The sequence below is a fragment of the Gorilla gorilla genome, chromosome 2, assembly GCF_029281585.2.
Source record: "Gorilla gorilla gorilla isolate KB3781 chromosome 2, NHGRI_mGorGor1-v2.1_pri, whole genome shotgun sequence".
NCBI lineage: Eukaryota > Metazoa > Chordata > Mammalia > Primates > Hominidae > Gorilla > Gorilla gorilla.
Window position 1 is genome coordinate 59,358,073 of NC_086017.1, and position 22,018 is coordinate 59,380,090.

Genomic DNA, 22,018 nt, shown 5'->3' on the forward strand with positions numbered 1-22,018 from the left:
AGTCTCACTCTGTTGTCTTGGTTGGAGTGCAGTGGCACGATCTTGGCTCACTGCAACTTCTGCCTCCCAGGTTCAAGCGATTTTCCTGCCACAATCTCCCTGAGTAGCTGGGACTACAGGCGCGCACTACTACGCCTGGCTAATTTTTGTACTGTAGTAGAGACAGGTTTCGCCATGTTGGCCAGGCTGGTCTCGAACTCCTGACCCAGGTGGTCCGCCTGCCTCAGCCTTCCAAAGTACAGGCGTGAGCCACCACGCCTGGCATTTTTTTCTATTTTTAATAGAGATGGGGTCCCACTATATTGCCGGGGCTGGTCTCAAACTCCTGGGTTTAAGTGATCCTCCTGCCTCAGCCTCCCGAAATGCTGGGATTACAGGTATGAGCCACCGCTCCCAGCCAAGTTTTTTTTTTTTTTTTTTTGAGACAGAGTCTCATTCTTTTGCCCAGGTTGGAATGCAGTGGTGTGTTTTTGGCTCACTGCAGCCTCTGCCTCCTGGGTTCAAGCAGTTCTCCTGCCTCAGCCTCCCAAGTAGCAGGGATCATAGGCACCTGCCACTATGTCCTGCTATTTTTTTTTTCGAGACGGAGTCTCGCTATGTTGCCCAGGCTGGAGTGCAGTGGCGCGATCTTGCTCACTGCAAGCTCTGCCTCCCGGGTTCACGCCATTCTCCTGCCTCAGCCTCCCAAGTAGATGGGACTGCAGGCGTCCGCCAACATGCCTGGCTAATTTTTTGTATTTTTAGTAAAGACGTGATTTCACTGTGTTAGTCAGGATGGTCTCGATCTCCTGACCTCGTGATCCGCCCGCCTCGGCCTCCCAAAGTGCTAGGATTACAGGCGTGAGCCACCGCGCCTGGCCTGTCCTGCTATTTTTGTATTTTTAGTAGAGACGGGGTTTCGCCACATAGGCCAGTCTGGTCTCAAACTCCTGACCTCAAGTGATCCTCCTGCCTTGGCCTCCCAAAGTACTGGGATTACAGGCGTGAGCTGCCTCGCCTGGCCCCAAGTCTATTCTTTTTTTTTTTTTTGAGACGGAGTCTCACTTTGTTGCCCAGGCTGGAGTGCAGTGGTGAGATCTCGGCTCCCTGCGACCTCTGCCTCCCGGGTTCAAGCAATTCTTCTGCCTCAGCCTCCTGAATAACTGGGATTACAGGCATGGGCCACCAAGCCCAGCTAATTTTTGTATTTTTAGTAGAGACGGGGTTTCACCATGTTGGTCAGGCTGTTCTCGAACTCCTGGCCTTGTGATCTGCCTGCCTTGGCCTCCTAAAGTGCTGGGATTACAGGCGTGAGCCACCGTACCCCGCCTGGCTCCAAGTCTATTCTTAAGACCACAGAACTTTTGATTTAAGATTCACTGGACAGATACATAACAATACATAAAATAAATGTTTTATTTACAAAATAAGACCTTTAAGTAGTTAGCTGCCAGTTGAAATAAAGATTTGGACTGGATGTGGTGGTTTATGCCTGTAATCCCAGCATTTTAGGAGGCTGAGGTGGGAGAATTGCTTGAGCCTAGGAATTTGAGACCAGCCTGGGCAACGTGGTAAGGCCCCATCTCTACAAAAGATAAAAAATTAGCCAAGTGTGATGGTGCCATGTTTGTAATCCCCGCTATTTGGGAGGCTGAGGTAAGAGGATCACTTGAGCCTGGGAGGGTGAGGCTGCAGTGAGCCATCATCGTGTCACTGCACTCCAGCCCAGGTAACAGAGTGAGACCCTGTATCTTTAAAGGAAAATTTAAAAAGGGATAAATGCAGGAGATCTTCCATCTTATCAAAAGGGTGCTGTTATAATTTATATATTTCTAAGTACTGGATGGGGAGGTGGAGTAGCAGCTCCAAGGTACTTTTCAGTGGTGGCCTTAATCTGCTGATGCATGGAAGGTGTTTTCTTCTTCCAGATAGCCCTGGGATCTCCTGAATTTCCAGGTTGGGCTACTCAGGCATGGATTGACTCCTACAGTTCAGGTGGATGGAGATCCCACTAACCCACAGCTTAATTCTTCAGATGCTTTATCTTCATTTCTCATGTATCTTCAGTTGGCTTCTAATGTGAGCACATAAATGCCCTGCATAATTACTTTCCCATCTTTATGCAAATCATTATTTTTATTTATTTATTTATTTTTGAGATGACAGGGTCTTGCTCAGTCACCCAGGCTGGAGTGCAGTGGCATGATCATGGCTCACTGCAACCTCAACCTCCCAGGCTCAAGCGATCCTCCCACCTCAGTAGCTGAGTAGCTGAGATTATAGGCATGCGTCACCACACTCAGCCAATTTTTTCATATTTTGTAGAGACAGAGTCTCCCTGTGTTGCCCAGGCTGATTTCAAACTCCTGGGCTCAAGCAATCCATCAACCTTAGCCTCCCAAAGTGCTAGGATTACAGGCATGAACCACTGTGCCTTGCCTGCTTTTCATTTTTAATCCTTGGGTTCTAAAATGCAAGAATTAATTTCCAAATAATTAGTATGGAATGGAATCCCACTTTTTCCTGTGTGCTGAGAGAATGATCAAAGATCACAGAAAAGAGATGGAGACAGGAGAAGGTGAGAGCAAGGGCATCTTTAAGGATTTCTTCAGTCTTGTTAATCTGGGTGTAAATTCTGTGTGGCAGACAGCCCCTGAGGATCCCTTGAAGTTTTGAGGAGGAGGAAAGCGCTTGAGAGTAATGGGTTTTCTTGATTTTACTTTGTATAGAAGAGCCTGAACTGGACATATCTCCAGATATGTGCTGTGGTCTTTAACAAACAGCCCAACATCCTTTGCTGGGGAAGGCCAGCAATGTGGGAGCTAGTGGGGCCTGGCCCAGGAGCCTTGCGTTCACCAGGTCACTGGGAACTGGTGCTCTCTGATGCACCTCTATGCAAGCCTGATTCTGAAGTCAGATGTGGTGGGCATCCCTGTCCATAGTGTTGGCCTGGCCCACCATTTCACTGGTCATAGAATGGCTGTAGCTTTGCAGAGCAGGGATTGCGAGAATGGAAGAATGTCTTTTGGCTCTTCTGCTCTAGCTTTTGGAAGTACGTCAGAGAAGTTTGTGATTTTTTAGAATTTGTAGCTGTGGCAAGGCTGAAGCAGGTAAAAGGGCCAATTAGAACCATCTGTGGGAGGGAAGGAATTCTGTTAGCAGGAAGGAAAACCTGAGCAAAGGGAGTGGGTGGTAGTTTTGTCTTGTTCTTTTATAAACACAGTGTGTTGATATGGCAGTTCCTGGCATGGGTGAAATGTTTTTGATGGTTGAGAATTAAGAATGTAGCCAAAAACAAGAATGTGGCTAAAAGCAAGTCACCACTTTAAACACTGAAGATTGAAGCATTTGCCTAGATAAATATTCTGCAGTGAATATGCCAGAACTCCCACATACCTGTTTGGCTCCTGAGGCATTGTGCTTAGGGTCCCAGGCCTTTATTACAGGGCTGCTGGCAGGGTCAAGGGCTGGGTTGCCTGGAGCTTCCCTGACATTTCGCCTCACTCCTCTGTTTTGGAGTCTAATTGGCCAATTAGGTCAGAAAGGCCACCAGCCAGCACACTTTTTCTAAATTTAATTCATCATTGCTGGATTAGCATATTAATTTTGAGCTATGGCACTTATTTTTAATCTTTCGTAGTGTAATGGAAAAAATACCAGAAAGCTCAGCATTGAACTTCAAAGTGTGAAATCAAGTGATCATTGCCTTTATGCTTGGTGAATTATTATTATTATTATTATTATTATTTTTGGAGACAGAGTCTTGCACTGTCATCCAGGCTGGAGTGCAGTGGCGTGATCTTGGCTCACTGCAACCTCCGCCTCGCAGGTTCAAGCGATTCTCCTGCCTCAGCCTCCCGAGTAGCTGGGACTACAGGTGCCTGCCACCACGCCCAGCTAATTTTTGTATTTTTAGTAGAGACGGGGTTTCACCATGTTAGCCAGGATGGTCTCGATCTCTTGACCTTGTGATCCACCCGCCTCAGCCTCCCAAAGTGCTGGGATTACAGCTGTGAGCCATCGGCGCTTGGCTGCTTGGGGAATTATTTAGGGGATTTGGTGGAATTTCCTTTCCTGTACTCTGTGGGCATCTGCTGAGTACCTGCTTGGTGCCAGGCATCTACTGGGAGAGAAAGCAGCAGAGTCAATGCTGTCAAGACCCCTGCAGTGGACCTCTTCTCCCCCTTTTCTCTCAAGGGAACCATTGGCATCCAGCCTTGACCCCCAGTAGACACTGATCATCCTGCCCCCACAGGGTAGCCCCACTGTACCTTTGTACTGAGTTGGGGAGGGGATGGGATAGCCCGGGGGAGTTTGGGGAAGTCAGAAGGCAACTTTCAGTTTCTATTAGAGTAAGCACTTGGAAAATGGCTGTTTATAAGGTATTAGTATAAATACTTGGTGTGTTACCACTTGTGTTTCCTGATTTAGTAATGTATATAAATCTTAATTGAATATTTTTGTGTGAAACTTGGAAAGACTGCATCTATAGCAAATAAAGCCTCATACCTAGCACAGGATAGGTAGTTGGTAAACATGTGCTAAAGTGTTAATTGTTGGGCTGTCTTCAGAGAATTGTAGTTTGCTTTAATTGCATTTTTTGATGCCACACGGGTGCAAGGGTGTGGTAATTCATTCCCACTTGGATTCTGCTGAGGCTGGCCACCCACCTCTCAGACTTATTCCCCCACCACCACTCCACCTCCTACTCTAGCTGCTGCAGCCAAATGGACAGTTAGGGCCGGGCACAGTGGCTCATGCCTGTAATCCCAGCACTTTGGGGGGCTGAGGCGAGCGGATCACAATGTCAGGAGTTTGAGACCAGCCTGGCCAATACGGTGAAACCCTGTCTGTACTAAAAATACAAAAATTAGCTGGGCGTGGTGGCAGGCACCTGTAGTCCCAGCTACTCAGGAGGCTGAGGCAGGAGAATTGCTTGAACCCGGAAGGCAGAGTTTGCAGTGAGCCAAGATCGTGCCACTTGCACTCCAGCCTGGGTGACAGAGCGAGACTCCGTCTCAAAAAAACAAAAACAAAAGCAAAAAAAACAGAAAAAAAAAACCCCCAAATGGATGGTTTGGCCTGGTCCTTGTCTTTGGCCTCAGTTTATCCTTTTCTGTCTTCAGTGTCTTACCTGGGCACTGGTGATTAAAGTACTGGACCATGTCATCACGGGGATATGCCCCTAAAAGCCTCCTAAAGTATTTTCTTCTGAAGTCTAATTGGTGTAACTAAGTATGTTTTCTAAAATATTGTGGCAAAATATACATAACATAAAGATGGTGTATTTATTTATTTATTTTGCTTTGTCACCCAGGCTGGAGCACAGTGGTGGAGTCATGGCTCATGGCAGCCTCAACCTCCCAGGCTCAAGCAGTCCTCCCACCTCAGGCCGAGTAGCTGGGACTACAGGTCCATGCCCACGTACTTGGCTAATTTTTTAAATTTTTTAATTTTTTTTTTTTTTTTTTTTTGAGATGGAGTCTCACTCTGTCGCCCAGGCTGGAGTGCAGTGGCGCGATCTCGGCTCACCACAACCTCCACCTCCCAGGTTCAAGCAATTCTGCTGCCTTAGCCTCCTGAGTAGCTGGGATTACAGGCGTTTGCCACTGCGCCTGGCTAATTTTTTTTTGTATTTTTAGTAGAGACAGGGTTTCACCATATTGGCCAGGCTGGTCTTGAACTCCTGACCTTGTGATCCGCCTGCCTTGGCCTCCCAGAGTGCTGGGATTACAGGCGTGAGCCACTGTGCCCGGCCTAAATTTTTTTTTTTTGGCACAATCTCGGCTCACTGCAACCTCCACCTCCCAGGTTCAAGCAATTCTCCTGCATCAGCCTCCTGAGTAGCTGGGACTACAGGCATGCACCACAACACCCAGCTAATTTTTGTATTTTTAGTAGAGATGGGGTTTCACCATGTTGGCCAGGATGGGGTCTCCATCTCTTGATCTCGTGATCCACCCGCCTCGGCCTCCCAAAGTGTTGGGATTATAGGTGTGAGCCACTACGCCTGGCCTAAATTTTTTTTTTGTAGAGATGGGGGTCTCACTATGTTTCCCAGGCTTATATTTTAATATACCATCTTAACTATTAAAAACGTTTTTTTTAGGGGCTGGCTGTAGTGGCTTGTCCCTATAGTCCCAGTGCTAGAGGAGGCTGAGGCAGGAGGATTGTTTGAACCAGGAGTTTGAGACCAGCCTGGGCAACATAGTGAGACCCTGTCTCTACAAAATAAAAACTAAAAAATGGCCGAGCATGATGGTTCACACCTATAATCCCAGCACTTTGGGAGGCCGAGGTGGGTAGATCACCTGAGATTAGGAGTTCAAGACCAGCCTGGCTAACATGGTGAAACCCCATCTCTACTAAAAATACAAAAATTAGCTGGGCGTCGTAGTGGGCACCTATAATCCCAGCTACTGGAGAGGTTGAGGCGAGAGAAGCTCTTGAACCCAGGAGGCAGAGGTTGCAGTGAGCCGAGATTGTGCTGCTGCACTCCAGCCTGGGTGACAGAGCAAGACTCCGTCTCAAAAAAAAAAAAAAAAAAAAAAATTAAAAAATGAGCCAGGCATGGTGCTGTGAACCAGTAGTCCCAGCTGTGGGAGGCTGAGGCAGAAGGATCACTTGAGCCCAGGAGTTTGAGGTTACAGTGAGCTATTACTGTACCACTGTACTCCACCCTGGGTGATAGATTGAGAGACTGTCTCTCAAAAAAAAAAAATAAAAATAACCCCAAACCCACCTTTTTAAATTGTGAAAAACACAATATAAAACTTAACCATCTTCAAAGTCAAGTATACTGTTCGGTAATAAATAATGTTTAACGCAGTGTATGGACTTCAGTGGAATGTAGAAGGAATTCTTTCAGTGAGCCCCATCACGTACCATGTTAAAATCTACTCAGATTAAAAGCCATGGTTCAGTGGAGAATGACTGTTCTGGGTTTTGAACCTTGCTTTTCTTCCCTTTCCCTAGAACATGTCTGCACCTGGGTGGATTTATACCTAGGTTTTAAACCTTTGCTTCCTGTCTTTGTTGGAAAAAACCAAACCACCGCCAGCAGAAGCCACTGCCCTTTGTTTATCTGTGATAAGTGAGAATTTGTAAGAATTTTCCAAGTGAGAGATGTGTTCGAAGTAGCTTTTATGTTTGATAGAATGTGTAGTGCTTGCCTCTCAGGGGTGGTATTTTTTCTCCCACATATTTTTACCTTTAAATCTCTTGCTGTATATGTGACCCTGGTTCCCTTTGGTTGGTCCTCCAGCTCCCTGATGGTCCTGGGGCTCCCTCCATATCACTGGTGGTATTTCCACATTGCCTGCAGTTTAGGTAGGAACCTGTCCCATGTCAGGGAAACCCTATCTGTCCCCTGAACTGAGCAATTTTAATTTTAGGGTGATACCTTGAATCTTCACCAGTCACTTGACTTCAGACCTTTCTCATCTGACGCCAAGGAGTCAAAAAGGCCTGTTTTTAACTAGAAGCAGAGACATCTGCCGTTTTTTTTTTTTTATATTTGGAGCTCAAATAAACAATGGCTTCACACCACTGTTTTCCATTGTGTTGAGTACATCCTGTTGGCCATGATATTGAGCAGTTTTAAACTGGTTAACCTTTCAGAAACTTTATATTAATGTTGGACTGACAGTTAATATTTAACTGGTCAAAGTGTTTTTTGCTAGATTGAACCTGAAGTGGTTAATATTTCTGCTTTTTATGTTTTCCAAAACCATTTAAAATAGGAACATGGTATTTTATTTTAATCTGGTTTCAAAATGAATATCCCATTTTCTTTATTATTATTAATTAATTTTTTTTTTTTTTTGAGATAGGTTCTTGCTGTGTCACCCAGGCTGGAGTGCAGTGTTGTAATCTCACTGCAATCTCACCATCCTGGGTTCAAGCAGTTCACTCACCTCAGCCTCCCAAGTAGCTGTGATTACAGGCATGCGCCACCATGCCTGGCTGAACTTTGTACTTTTTTGTAGAAACAGGGTTTTGCCATGTTGCCCAGGCTGGTCTTGAACTCCTCAGCTCAAGCAATCTGCCCACCTCGGCCTCCCAAAGTACTGGGATTCTAGGTGTGCGCCACTGCACCTGGCCATTCCTTAAATGTTTTAATGACTGTGGCAAATGATAGCAATTTAACAGCTTAACTACTATTTTTAGGTAGCGTAGCTATTTGGGAGTAGGGGCTCCTAGGAGTGGTGGGATGGGCTACCTCTGCCAAATTTTGTGTGGTTAATAATGGGTTGAGTCTCCCAACTTTTCTTTTATTCTTGGGAAGCAAAAACTAATAGAGAGCTGTTCTTTCAGAGTTTTTAGGTTAAGATGTGTGAAAGTTTCAGAGCCGGGTGCAGTGGCCTGTGCCTGTAGTCTCCTATTTGGGAGGCTGAGGCAGGAGGATCACTGGGGAGTTCAAGGCTGGTGAGCTATAATTGTTTCTGTGAATAGCCACTCCACTCTAGCCTGGGCAACATAGTGAGACCCTGTCTTAAAACTAAAAACAGAGGTACCTAAAAATACATATATCTGAAAGTTTCATTCACTGTGAGTTTTTCTATGGATGAGGAAACATTAAGTTTATGGCAAATTGAGTTGGTGCCACATGTGCATTTGTTCTTCACATCTGTTGAGTGGAAAGCATTTATTAACTGAGTTCCCTGTGTGCGTGGGCACTCAGCTCTGGGGAGGCAGCCTGAGTGGAACAGAGCCGCCTGTTCCATAAGGCTGTCTGGACAGAATGGGGTCATAAGGGCCTGGCTCCTCATGGGCATCTCCCCTTTCCTCCCACCAAGCAACATCCTCTGGTTGCATCTTCCTGGGGGATGGTATTGGTGGTGGTGACGGGAGGGGCCAGTGGGATCCTTACCTGCTGAACCTTACCCTTGGATGCCTGGTGTCCTTGCCAGTTACTGTATAATGTTTTTGATTTCCTAGTTATATCCCTGATGACTGATCTGATAAACTTTAAATATACCTGCCTCTAGGGTAGCTTTAATATATTTTGGCTACAAAGGTCACTACTACCTTTTAGGTATTATTGATAACTTGACATTTTACTTCTTTTTTTTTTTTTTTTTTTTTTTGAGACAGAATCTTGCTCTGTCGCCCAGTCTGGAGTGCACTGGTGTGATCTTGGCTCACTGTAGCCTCCGCTTCCCGGGTTCAAGCAATTTTCCTGTCGCAGCCTCCCGAGTAGCTGGGATTATAGGTGTCCGCCACCATGCCTGGCTAATTTTTGTATTTTTAGTAGAGATGGAGTTTCACCATGTTGGCCGGGCTGGTCTTGAACTCCTGACCTCGTGATCCGCCCGCCTCAGCCTCCAAAGTGCTGGTATTACAGGCGTGAGCCACTGCACCTGGCCTGACATTTTACTTCTGCCCATCACTTGAGAGTCCCACATATCACAGCTGGGAGGAAGGGAGTGTCTGGTCATTGGCACATGCGAGCCACTTACTGGCCCTACCCCAACTAGCTCTGGTTCTTCTGGCTGAGGGTGTTTATCTGCAGTGAGTCTCAGGGTCTGGGGTCTGGGGCAGTGCTGAGAGCTTAGACTCAGTTGTGGGTACTGCACTGGGTGCTGGCACAGAGGAATAAGGTTCCCATTCCCACTACTTGAAAAAGAGAGCTTCTGTAGCTCCTGTCAGCCAGTGGTGAATCCAGCTAAGACATGTTCTTGGGCTGCCTTGAGCACTTCCTACTCTCTTTTAGAGGATATAATGTGAATGAGTGTGAGGTGTTAAATTGGGTAGCTGTGTCAGGAAGACTAGGTGGCTGTGGCCAGAATCTTGCCAGAATCTTTCTGTGGTTCCCAAGCACTCTTTTCTCCCACATGTTCTGGCCACCAAGCTGTATGTGACCACGACTGAGTATTTACCTCTGTTTGGACCTTGGTCTCTGAACCACGAGGAGGAGGATCTCTGTAGTGTCTCTATCTGAATGACTGAGTGTATGAGTATGAGGCTGTGTAAAAAAAACTTCCAGAGGGACATTCTGATACAAGTATATGGATGCAGCCTATCAGATTCCTAGCACAGGCAGACATGACCCTTGCTTATAGGAAGCCAGCATCAGAAAGACAAAAGGGTGTTTTATTACCAAGTTGCAAAAAATTTTTCTCCTTAGAGCATGGAAAACCAACACATAGTAGTTGGAGTTGTGCCCTGAACATCGCCTGCCTGCTAAATGCAGAGCACTTAGTCATGCCCATGAAACAGACACCCCATGTCGTCATGTGTCCGCAGATAGCAGACAGCTTAAGTTCCTGGTAGGGCAGGGTGTGTCTCAACTGACTGTTTTTAAATAAGCTGAGAATTTTAAAATTGAGAATGAGATTGGAATAGTGAAAGATCAGCTGGATCTAATAAGTGAAGTAAAGACTAAAGATGATGGGAAGAACCTAAAAGAAAGGTCCTGTGTCTCCCCATTCATTCATTAGGTGTATGGTGTATGTCTGGCACTGGATGAGTGCTGGGCACATATTAGTGATTGCAACAGATGTATCCCTGCTCTCCCACAACTTATAGTCTTGTGGGGGTGTTGGTTGAGCTGAGCCATTTACTAAATTAGAATTAAAATGCGTCTGGGCATGGTGGCTCATACCTGTAATCCCAGCACTTTGGGAGGCCGAGGTGGGCAGATCACCCGAGGTCAGGAGTTCAAGACCAGCCTGGCCAACATGGCAAAACTCTGTCTCCACTAAAAAATACAAAAATTAGCCAAGCGTGGTGGCAGGTGCTTGTAGTCCCAGCTACTTGGGAGGCTGAGGCAGGGAGAATTGCTTGAACCCGGGAGGCAGAGGTTGCAGTGAGCCGAGATCACGCCACTGTACTCCAGCCCGGGTGACAGAGTGAGACTCCCTCTCCAAAAAAAAAAAAAAGGATTAAAATGCATAAGAAAGGAAAAGGCCAGTAAAGAAAACACTATGCAACAGTAAAGAAAACTGTAGGCCAAGCACAGTGGCTCACGCCTGTTCCCAACACTTTGGGAGGCCAAGGCAGGAGGATTGCTTGAGCCCATGAGTTTGAAACCAGCCTGGGTAATATAGTCTGTATCTGTTCAACAAAATTTACAAATTAGCCTGGTTTGGTGGCGCACACCTGTAGTTCCAGCTACTTGAGAGGCTGATAGGAGGTTTTCTTGAGCCCAGAGGATGAGGCTGCGGTGAGCTGTGATTACACCATTTCCAGCCTGGGTGACCAAAAAACCAAAACAAAAACTACACAGAAAAGAGTTGAAGAAAAACCTTCAACTTGGAGCACTTTATAGAGATCTGAGGAGAAGACCCTCACCAGAGTACTGGGAGTGCTGGTTGTTGAGGAGTTCCTGGTGGAGGACGCCTCAGACATCACTGGAAGTTAAATGGTTCTTGGAACTGATGCCCATAGGGCTCCTCCATCTATGTACATGGTCATTTGGTCCCTTTTGCTGAGTGTGGGACTTAACATTGCTGGTGAGCCTGTGGTGGGCAAAAGTGACCCAACCATCTACTGATGGCAGGGAGGGAAGGTTCCTGCGGAGGAATGGGTCTGAAATCCTGTGAGAGCCACCTGGTCCCATGGGCCTTGAAGTGTGGAACAAGGTAGTAGAGAGGAAAGAGGACAATGTTTTACCTATTGCTTATCTCACATTGATGACAGGAATCAATCAAACTATATCGTGCTAAATTGTAAGACATCTTTAACTTTCTTTTTTTTTTTTTTTTTTTTGAGACGGAGTCTTGCTCTGTCGCCTAGGCTGGAGTGCAGTGGTGCGATCTCGGCTCACTGCAAGCTCCGCCTCCCGGGTTCACGCCATTCTCCTGCCTCAGCCTCCCGAGTAGCTGGGACCACAGGCGCCCGCCACCACGCCCGGCTAATTTTTTGTATTTTTAGTAGAGACGGAGTTTCACCATGTTAGCCAGGATGGTCTCGATCTCCTGACCTCGTGATCCACCTGTCTCGGCCTCCCAAAGTGCTGGGATAACAGGCATGGGCCACTGCGCTTGGCCAGGATTTTTTTTTAATTTTGGGATCACAGAATTCAGTCAAGCTCTGCACCTTCATGTGTTTCAAGTACTCAGTAGAGAACATAGCCTAACATCACATACCCCTAAGTATCTGCCACCCAACTACTTTGTCACACCTTAATGTTGTTTCTTTCTTTCTTTCTTTCTTTCTTTCTTTCTTTTTTTTTTTTGAGAGTTTTGCCCTTGTTGCCCAGGCTGGAGTGTAGTGGCATGATCTCGGCTCATTGCAACCTCTGCCTCCTGGGTTTAAGTGATTCTCCTGCCTCAGCCTCCCGAGTGGCTGGGATTACAGGTGCCCACCACCACACCTGGCTAATTTTTTTGTATTTTATTTTATTTTATTTTATTTTGAGACAGAGTTTCGCTCCTGTTGCCCAGGCTGGAGTGCAATGGCACGATTTCAGCTCACCGCAACCTCTGCCTCCCAGGTTCAAGTGATTCTCCTGTCTCAGCCTTCAGAGTAGCTGGGATTACAGGCATGTGCTACCACGCCCAGCTAAGTTTGTATTTTTAGTAGAGATGGGGTTTCTTGATGTTGGCCAGGCTGGTCTGGAACTCCTGACATCAAGTGATCCCTGCCTCGGCCTCCCAAAGTGCTGGGATTACAGGCGTGAACCACTGCGCCCAGCCTGTTCCATATTTTTATAAGATTTAGAAAGTAAAACACAAAGTTGGAGACCCTTTTGAACCCCTCCTTTTCCCCTTGCCCTCCTTTTGCAGTTACCAAAATCTTGAATTTAGTGTTTATGAACCTCTGCATGATTTTCTTATTATACATGAATCCATAAACAATATGTAATTTAAACATTTTACTTATTTTATTTTGTTTTATTTATTTATTTTTTTTGAGAAGGAGTTTTGCTCTTGTTGTCCAGGTTGGGTTGCAATGGTGTGATCTCGGCTCACTGCAACCTCCGCCTTCTGGATTGAAGTGATTCTCCTGCCTTAGCCCCCTGAGTAGCTGGGATTACAGGCACCTGTCACCATGCCCAGCTAATTTTTTTGTATTTTTAGTAGAGACAGAGTTTCACCATGTTGGCCAGGCTGGTCTCGAACTGCTGTCCTCAAGTGATCCGCCTGCCTCGGCCTCTCAAAGTTCTGGGATAACAAGCGTGAGCCACCGCGCCCGGCCTATTTATTTTTTGAGACGGAGTCTCACTCTGTCTCCCACACCAGTGTCTCCAGCACTACCAGGCTGGAGTGGAGTGGCATGACCTCGGCTCACAGCAACTTCCGCCTCCCGGGCTCAAGCGATTCTCCTGCCTCAGCCTCCCATAAACATTTTACCTTAATGATATTGTATCTTTCTGCAGTGGGCACTTTTCACTAAGCACTTTTTTTTTTTTTTTTTTTTTGAGGCAGTGTTTTGCTCTGTCTCCCAGGCTGGAATGCAGTGGCGTGATCTCGGCTCACTGCAACCTCTGCCTCCTGGGTTCAAGTGATTCTCCTGCCTCAGCCTCTGAGTAGCTGGGATTACAGGCACCTGCCACCACACCTGGCTAATTTTTGTATTTTTAGTACAGACGGAGTTTCACCATGTTGGCCAGGCTGGTCTCGAACTCCTGACCTTGTGTGATCTGCCCGCCTCGGCCTCCCAAAGTGCTGGGATTACAGGCATGAGTCACCGCGCCCGGCCAGCACTTTTTGAGATTTACGCATGTTGATACTTGTTTTAGTTTTTTTAATTGTCCTACAGAGTTCCATGATATTCCATGAAAGCCTATTGATATATTTTCCAGTATATGGACATTAGGATTGTTTTTAACTTTCCAGTGTTGCAGTGAACATGCGTATGCCATCTCTCCATATATGTTTGCACTTTCCTGTCTGTGTGCCTAGGAGTGGAAGGGCCCAGCTACATGGTGAGTCTTCTTCAGGGTGCTGGGGCAGCTCACAGCTCCCACCAACAGCCATGTGGTCCTGTCCCCTCAGTGGTGTCACATTGGAACATTTTGGCCCATCTGATTGGTGTGGAAAGGTTTTTGCTATTACTTTAATTTTCTTTTCCCTGATTATTGGTAAGGTTGAGCATCCTTTTTGTAAGTTTACTGCTATTCAGGTTTTCTTCTCTGTGAATTACTTGTTGGTTCGTTCTTCCTATCTTCAGCCCATTTTTATTGTTTTAGGTTGCTTGATATTTTTTGATAAGGATTCATTACCTATCACATGCATTGAAAAAGCTCTTTCCCAGCCTGTGGTTAGCCATTTTTTTCTTTCTTTAAGGTGTCCTTTAGGCATTAAAAATTCTTGGCCAGGCCTGGTGGCACATGCTTATAATCCCAGAAGTTTGAGAGGCCAAGGTGGGTGGATTGCTTTAGCCCAGGATTTTGAGACCAGGCTGGGCAACATGGTGACACTGTCTCTACAGGTACAAAAACATTAGCCAGGTGTGGTAGCACATGCCTGTGGTCCCAGCTATTTCGGAAGCTGAGGTGGGAGGATCGCGTGAGCCCGGGAGGTCGAGGCTGCAGTGAGCTGTGATTGTGCCATTGCACTCCAGCCTGGGCCACAGAGTGAGACCCTGTCTCAAAAAAAAAAAAAAAAAAAAAGAAATTTAAAGGTTTTTTTTTTTGAGACAGAGTCTTACTGTGTCAGATTTAAAATTCAAATTCAAATTTATCTTAAGATTTAAAAGATTTTTTGAGATAATTGAATTCACAGTTGTTAGAAGAGGGATCCTATGTACAGTTACCCAGTTCCCCCCATGGTAACATCTTGCAAAACTATATAGTACAATATATATCACAGGCAGGATATTGGAAATGGTATAGTCAAGGTACAGAACATTTCCATTGCCACAGGATATTTTATGTTGTCCTTTTATAGCCACATCTACCTCCTTCACACTCTGACCCCCTTCTGTAACTCCTGGCACCCACTAATCAGTTCTCTGTTTCTATAATTTTGTCATTCAAGAATGTTATAAAAATGAAACCATATAGTATAGTATGTAACCTTTTGAGGTTGACTTTTTTTTTTCACTTAGCAAGATTGCTTGGAAATTCATCCAAGTTGTTGAGCATATCCATAGTTCATTCATTTTTATTGTTTATTAGTATTCCATGGTATGCATGTACCATAGTTTGTTTAATCATTCACCCATTGAAGGACATCTGGGTTGTACCATTTGTTGAAAAGGCAATTTTTTCCCCATTGAATTGCTTTTGCATTGTTGTTAAAAATCACTTGGGTATATTTGTGTAAGTCTATTTCTGGATTCCCTATTATATTCCATTTGTCTATGTATCTGTCCCTCCACCAATACAGTCTTTTTTTTTTTTTTTTTTTTTTTTTTGACGGAGTCTCACTCTGTTGCTCAGGCTGGAGTGCAGTGGCACAGTCTCGGCTCACTCCAATCTCTGCCTCCTGAGTTCATGCCATTCTCCTGCCTCAGCCTCCCCAGTAGCTGAGTAGCTGGGACTACAGGCGCCCGCTACCACGCCCAGCTAATTTTTTTTTTTTTTGTAGTAGAGACGGGGTTTCACCATGTTAGCCAGGATGGCCTCGATCTCCTGACCTCGTGATCTGCCCGCCTCGGCCTCCCAAAGTGCTGGGATTACAGGTGTAAGCCACTGTGCCCAGCTGTATTCCCTATTATATTCCATTGGTCTATGTATCTGTCCCTCCACCATTACAGTCTTCTTCTTTTTTTTTTTTTTAATTTTTAAAATTACTATTGTTATTTTTGAGACAGGGTCTTGCTCCGTTGCCCAGGCTGGAGTGCAGTGGTGTGAATGTGGCTCACTGAGCCTTGACCTGCTGGGCTCAAGCGATCCTCCCACGTAGCTGAGGCCACAGGTGCATGCCACCACACTTGGCTAATTTTTAAAATTTTTGTAGAGATGAGGTCTTACTGTGTTGCCCAGATTGGTTTCTAACTCCTGGGCTCAAGTGATGCTTCTCCCTCAGCCTCCCAGATTGTTGGGATTATAGGTATGAGCCACTGCACCCTGCCCTTATTTTTTTTTAATTACTATGTTGCCAAGGCTGGTGTCAAACTCCTGGGTTCCTCCGTCAGCCTCTTGCGTAGCTGGGATCACAGGTGTATGCATAGTTTTCAGCATACAAATTCTGTATGTGTTTTGTTAGATTTGCACCGAAGTAATTTTTTTGAATAGTTTAAATGATACTGTATTTTTAATTTTGGTGTCCACATGTTGCAGTATATAGAAATACAATTAATTTTTGAATGTTTTTGTGTTCTGTGACCTTGTTGAACTCACTTATTATAGAACTGATATAGGACTGTAAGGAGTTTTCTTATGGATTCTTTGGCATTTTCTACATAGACAATTATGTCATCTGCAAATAAGGGCAATTTTATTTTTTCTTTTCCAATCTGTATGCCAAACTTTTTTTTTTGAGACGGAGTTTCGCTGTTGTTGCCCAGGTGGGAGTGCAATGGCGTCATCTTGGCTCACCGCAACCTCCACCTCCCAGGTTCAAGCAGTTCTCCTGCCTCAGCCTCCTGAGTAGCTGGGCATGCACCACCATGCCCGGCTAATTTTGTATTTTTTTTTTTTAGTAGAGATGGGGTTTCTCCATATTGGCCAGGCTGGTCTCGAACTCCCGACCTCAGGTGATCCACCTGCCTCGGCCCCCCAAGGTGCTGGGATTACAGGCGTGAGCCACCACGCCCGGCCTATTTTTTTTTTCTTTTTTTTTTTTTTTTTGAGTCAGAGTTTCACTCTTGTTGCCCAGGCTGGAGTGCAATGGCTTGATCTCGGCTCACTACAACCACCGCCTCCTGGGTTCAAGCGATTCTCCTGCCTCAGCCTCCTGAGTAGCTAGGATTACAGGTGCCCGCCACCACGCCTGGCTAACTTTTTGTATTTAGTAGAGATGGGGTTTCACCATGTTAGTCAGGCTGGTCTTGAACTCCTGACCCAGGTGATTCACCGGCCTCAGCCTCCCAAAGTGCTGGGATTACAAGCGTGGGCCACTGCGCCTGGCCACTATACTTTTTTTCTCACTTCATTGCACTAGCTAGAACTTCTAGCATTATGTTGTGTATGAATGGTGGTAGTGGACATTCTTTGCCTTGTTTCTGTTCTTAAGGATAAATCACTCAGTTTGTCACCAGTAAATACAATGTTAGCTGTAGGGGTGTTTGGTAGATGCTCTTTATCAAGTTGAAGAAGTTCCCCTCTGTTCCTATTTGTCTGAGAGTTTTTTTATTATGAATCAGTGTTGAATTTTGTCAGACACTTTCTCTGCATCAATTGGTATGACCATGTGATTTTTTTTCTGTAGCCTGTTAATATGGTTAATTTTCAAATATTGAGCTGATTAATTTTCAAATATTGAGCTCTCCTTGCATCTCTGGAATAAGTACCACTTGGTCATGGTGTATATTTCTTTTAATATATTGCTGAATTCTGTTTGATCATGTTTTCTTAAAGACTTTTGTGTCTGTTTTCATGATAGATACTGGTCTGTAGTTTTGTTGTAATATCTTGGTTTGATTTTGATATCAGGATAATGCTACCTTAATAGAATGAATTGGAGCCAAGTGTGGTGGCAAATGCCTATAGTCCTAGCTACTCAGGAGGCTGAGGTGGTGGGGACTGCTTGAGCCCAGGAGTTCAAATCCAGCTTGGGCAACGTAGCAAGACCCCATTTCTAAAAACGAAAAATGAAAAAAAAAAAAAGAAAACTAAGTAAAAAGTTAAATAAAGAAAATTCAATATATTAAAACAAAATGAATCAGGATGTGTTTCCTCCTTGTCTGCTTTCTGGAAGAGTTTGTGCCTGGCAGTGGCTCATGCCTGTAATCCCAGAACTTTGGGAGTCCAAGGCGGGTGGATCACTTGAGGTCAGGAGTTCAGGACCAGCCTGGCCAACTCCTTCTCCAAAAAAAAAAAAAAAAAAAAGAAAAGAAAAGGAAAAGATTGGTAGAACTTAACCACTGATGTCATTCAGGCCTGTAGATTTCTTTTTGTGGGAGTTTTAAAATTACAAATTCAGGGTCAGGCGTGGTGGCTCACACCTGTAATCCCAGCACTTTGGGAGGCTGAGGTGGGTGGATCACCTGAGGTCAGGAGTTCAAGACCAGCCTGGCCAACATGGCAAAACCCCGTCTCTATTAAAAATACAAAAATTAGCTGGGCGTGGTGATGGGAGCCTGTAATTCCAGCTACTCGGGAGGCTGAGGCAGGAGAATTGTTTGAACCTGGGAGGCGGAGGTTACAGTGAGCTGAGATTGTGCACTACATTCCAGTCTAGGCGACAGAGCAAGGCTCCATCTCAAATAAATAAATAAATTAAAAAAATAAATTACAAATTCAATTTCCTTAATATTTTTCTTTTCTTTTTTTTCTTTTTCTTTTTCTTTTCCTTTTCCTTTATCTTTTCCTTTTCTTTTGAGACAGTCTCAATCTGTCATCCAGGCTAGAGTGCAGTGGTGTGATTATGGCTTATTACAGCCTTGAACTGCTGGGCTCAAGCCAACCTCCTTCCTTAGCCTCCTGAGTACCTGGGACTTCTGTCTTAAAAAAAAATTTTATCCTTTCTGCCTCTGTAAAATAATTTTCTTAATAGAAATTATATCATATTGGATGAGTTGTAGTAGTTTGTATTTTTTGAGAGGAATCTGTTCGTTTAGTTTGATTCATATTTGTCTGTGTAGAGTTGTTTATAGTGTTTCCTTATTTTTCTTTTTGATGTCTGCAATATCTAGTGATATCTCCTGCTTCATTGTTGATGTTAGTAATTGTCTTCTCTTTTTTCTTGTATCATTCTTGAGATTGATCAATTTTATTAATCTTTTCAAATAACTAGTTATTTGTTTCAATGGTTTTTCTCTGTTTTTGTTTTCAGTTTCATTGGGGTTTTTTGCTTTTTATTATTTCCTTCTGCTTGCTTTTGGTTTATTTTGCCTTTTTTTTTTTTTTTTTTTTTTTTAATAATGAGATGGAGTTTTGCTCTTGTTGCCCAAGCTGGAATGCAATGGTGCATTCTCGGCTCACTTCAGCTTCTGCCTCCTGGGTTCGAGCAATTCTCCTGCTTCAGCCTCCCGAGTAGCTGGGATTACAGGTGCCTGCCACCACACCCGGCTAATTTTTGTATTTGTATTTCTTTGTGTGTATGTATGTATGTATTGTTTTTGAGACAGGGTCTTGCTCTGTCACCCAGGCTAGAGTGCAGTGGTGCAGTCTCCACTCACTGCAACCTCTGCCTACCAGGTTCAAGGGATTCTCCTGCCTCAGCCTCCTAAGTAGCTGCGACTTCAGGCGTGCACCACCACGCCTGGCTAATTTTTGTATTTGTAGTAGAGACGGGGTTTCACCATGTTGGCCAGGCTGGTCTTGAACTCCTGACGTCAGGTGATCTGCCTGCCTTGGCCTCCCAAAGTGCTAGGTTACAGGCGTGAGCCACCATGCCTGGCATGTATCTTTAGTAGAGACAAGATTTCACCATGCTGGCCAGGCTGGTCTTGAACTCCTGACTTCAAGTGAACCTCCTGTCTCAGCTTCCCAAAGTGCTGGGATTACAGGCATGAGCCACTGCGCCCACCCGCCAGGCCTCAAAGTATTTTTCTAAGCCTCATTGTTACACTTGCCACATGAATGTATCTCTATATATACATGTATACATTTTTTTTTCTTTGAATAATTTTGAAGTGAGTTGCAGAGTGTTTGACACTTCATCCCTAAGTACTTCAAAATACAACTCATAAGATTGAGGATGATTCCCTATGGAGTCTTACTACCATCATATCACCTAAGAAAAATAACAGTAAATCCCATTTCCAGTTTACATGCAAAATTCCTCAATTACCCCTTTGGGAGCTGGACTCGTGTTTTTTTAAAAAGTAAATCCAGAATCCAGTGAAGAGATACACATTGTCTGGGCAAGATTGCTCACCTTTCTAATCCTGGGAGACTGAGGTGAGAGGATCACTTGAGGCCAAGAGTTTGAGGCCAGCCTGGGCAGCATAGTGGGACAGTCTGTACAAAAGATTTTTAAAAACTAGCTGAGTGGAGTGGTGTGGACCTGAAGTCCCAGCTATTTACTTGAGCCCAGGAGTTCAAGGTTACATTGAGCTATGAACATGACACTGTACTCTATCCTGGGTCACAGAGCAAGAACCTTCTCTGTCCCCACTCCCCCACCCCTAGAAAGATACACACATCGAGTCTGGTTGCTGTCTCTAAATCGAGAACAGTCATCTTATGTTTAGGGATGTCAGCATTTGGAGAGACCAGGCCAGTTGTTTGGCAGAAGATCCCACATTCTAGATTTGTGTGATTTTCTTTGCATGGCTCCCATATTTCCTGTAAATTGGAAGTTAGGTCTAAAGCAGTGCCACCCAACAGAAATATAACATGAGCCACATATGTCACTTAAATTTTCCTGGTAGCCACATGAAGAAAAGCAGATTAAATTAATTTCAATCATATATTTTACTTAATACTTTTATTGTTTTTTTTGAGGTGGAGTCTCGCTCTGTCACCCAGGCTGGAGTGCAGTGGCGCAATCTCGGCTCACTGCAACCTCCACCTCCCGGGTTCAAGTGATTCTCTTGCCTCAGCTTCCTCAGTAGCTGGGATTACAGGCACCCACCACCATGCCCGGCTAATTTTCATATTTTTAGTAGAGATGGGATTTTACCATGTTGGCCAAGCTGGTTTCGAACTCCTTACCTCAAGTCATCCACCCACCCTAGTCTCCCAAGGTGCCAGGATTATAGGCGTGAGCCACGGCGCCCGTCTTGTTTAATACATTTCTTTATTATTTATTCTTTGTTAATACTTATTGTTTACTTAATATATTTTATTGAATATATCTGACTGTATTCAAAATATTACTAATACATATCATTTCAGTTTGCAATCAATATTTTAAAAGTATTAGTGAGGCATTTTACATTCATTTTTAATGAAGTTTTCAAAATCCAGTGTATATTTTATATTTAATGGACCAGCTACATTTCCAGTGCTAAGGAGTTGCACGAAACTGTTGGTTTCTGTATAAGAGAGCATGGGGGTAAGAGGCTTGATCCAACTCGGGGTAGATGTTTTTGACAATAACTCGTGGAGGATAGTATGTGACTGAACCACTGGAATTGCTCAAGTCTAAACCTGCTTTTCTTTTTTTTTCAGGCTCTGTGTGCTCCGGGATGGAGCAGGTGTGCAGAGGGTGAGAACCCAGCTCTGGGACCAAGTCACTTGCTTCCTTACTTAGCAAGACTATCGACTTGAGCAAACTTGGACCTGGAATGAGGATGTCTGTGGGCCTCTCGCTGCTGCTGCCCCTCTGGGGGAGGACCTTTCTCCTCCTGCTCTCTGTGGTTATGGCTCAGTCCCACTGGCCCAGTGAACCCTCAGAGGCTGTCAGGGACTGGGAAAACCAGCTTGAGGCATCCATGCACTCAGTGCTCTCAGACCTCCACGAGGCTGTTCCCACAGTGGTTGGCATTCCTGATGGCACAGCTGTCGTCGGGCGCTCATTTCGAGTGACCATTCCAACAGATTTGATTGCCTCCAGTGGAGATATCATCAAGGTGAGATTGGATATAAAGCATAAATGAGGAAGAGTTCTCATCTTCCATTTTAGTTTTGGTGGCTTTTCCTTTTCAAGTCTAAGCTTCACCAATTCTGAGCTCAGTTCTTCCAGTACCCCCTTAGAAGAGGGACAGCACTGATGTTCATAAGAGAATCCCTATATACTCAGAATAGCATCCTAAACTTTATTCTTGTTCCTATTCTGAGGGCATCACCATGTAATAGCCTTTACTCTGGAAGTTCTACTGAACACTGATTTAGGGATTTGTTGGGAAGGTCTGTCACATATATAGGGAAAGGTTACCTTTAATAAAACACAGAGTTAAACCCAAAAAAATAGGACTTTTATGCTTTGAACTTACTTTTTAAAATAAGATATAAATAAATATAGGAGTTCTGCTCTAATTTGCTGATGTATGTTGGCTAATGTAATTGATCACTTAAGAACCAAAATTAGTACCCAAACTTCAGCCTTGCCCCATATCCTTTGGAGAAGCCATCCAGAGAACAATGGAATCTGAG

General features: G+C 44.6%; 1 protein-coding gene across 5 annotated transcripts in view; it reads left to right on the forward strand.

The window, feature by feature from the left end:
* The window catches only part of DAG1 (dystroglycan 1), a 66,654-nt gene that overhangs the window by 20,493 nt on the left and 24,143 nt on the right, over nt 1-22,018 (forward strand). For all 5 annotated transcript variants that reach the window (XM_004034147.5, XM_004034145.5, XM_019024209.4 and 2 more), the window contains one exon: nt 21,095-21,495. In XM_004034147.5, the coding sequence (XP_004034195.5) occupies nt 21,211-21,495 (285 nt within the window). In that variant the 5' untranslated portion in view covers nt 21,095-21,210. The remainder of the gene's footprint in view (nt 1-21,094; nt 21,496-22,018) is intronic.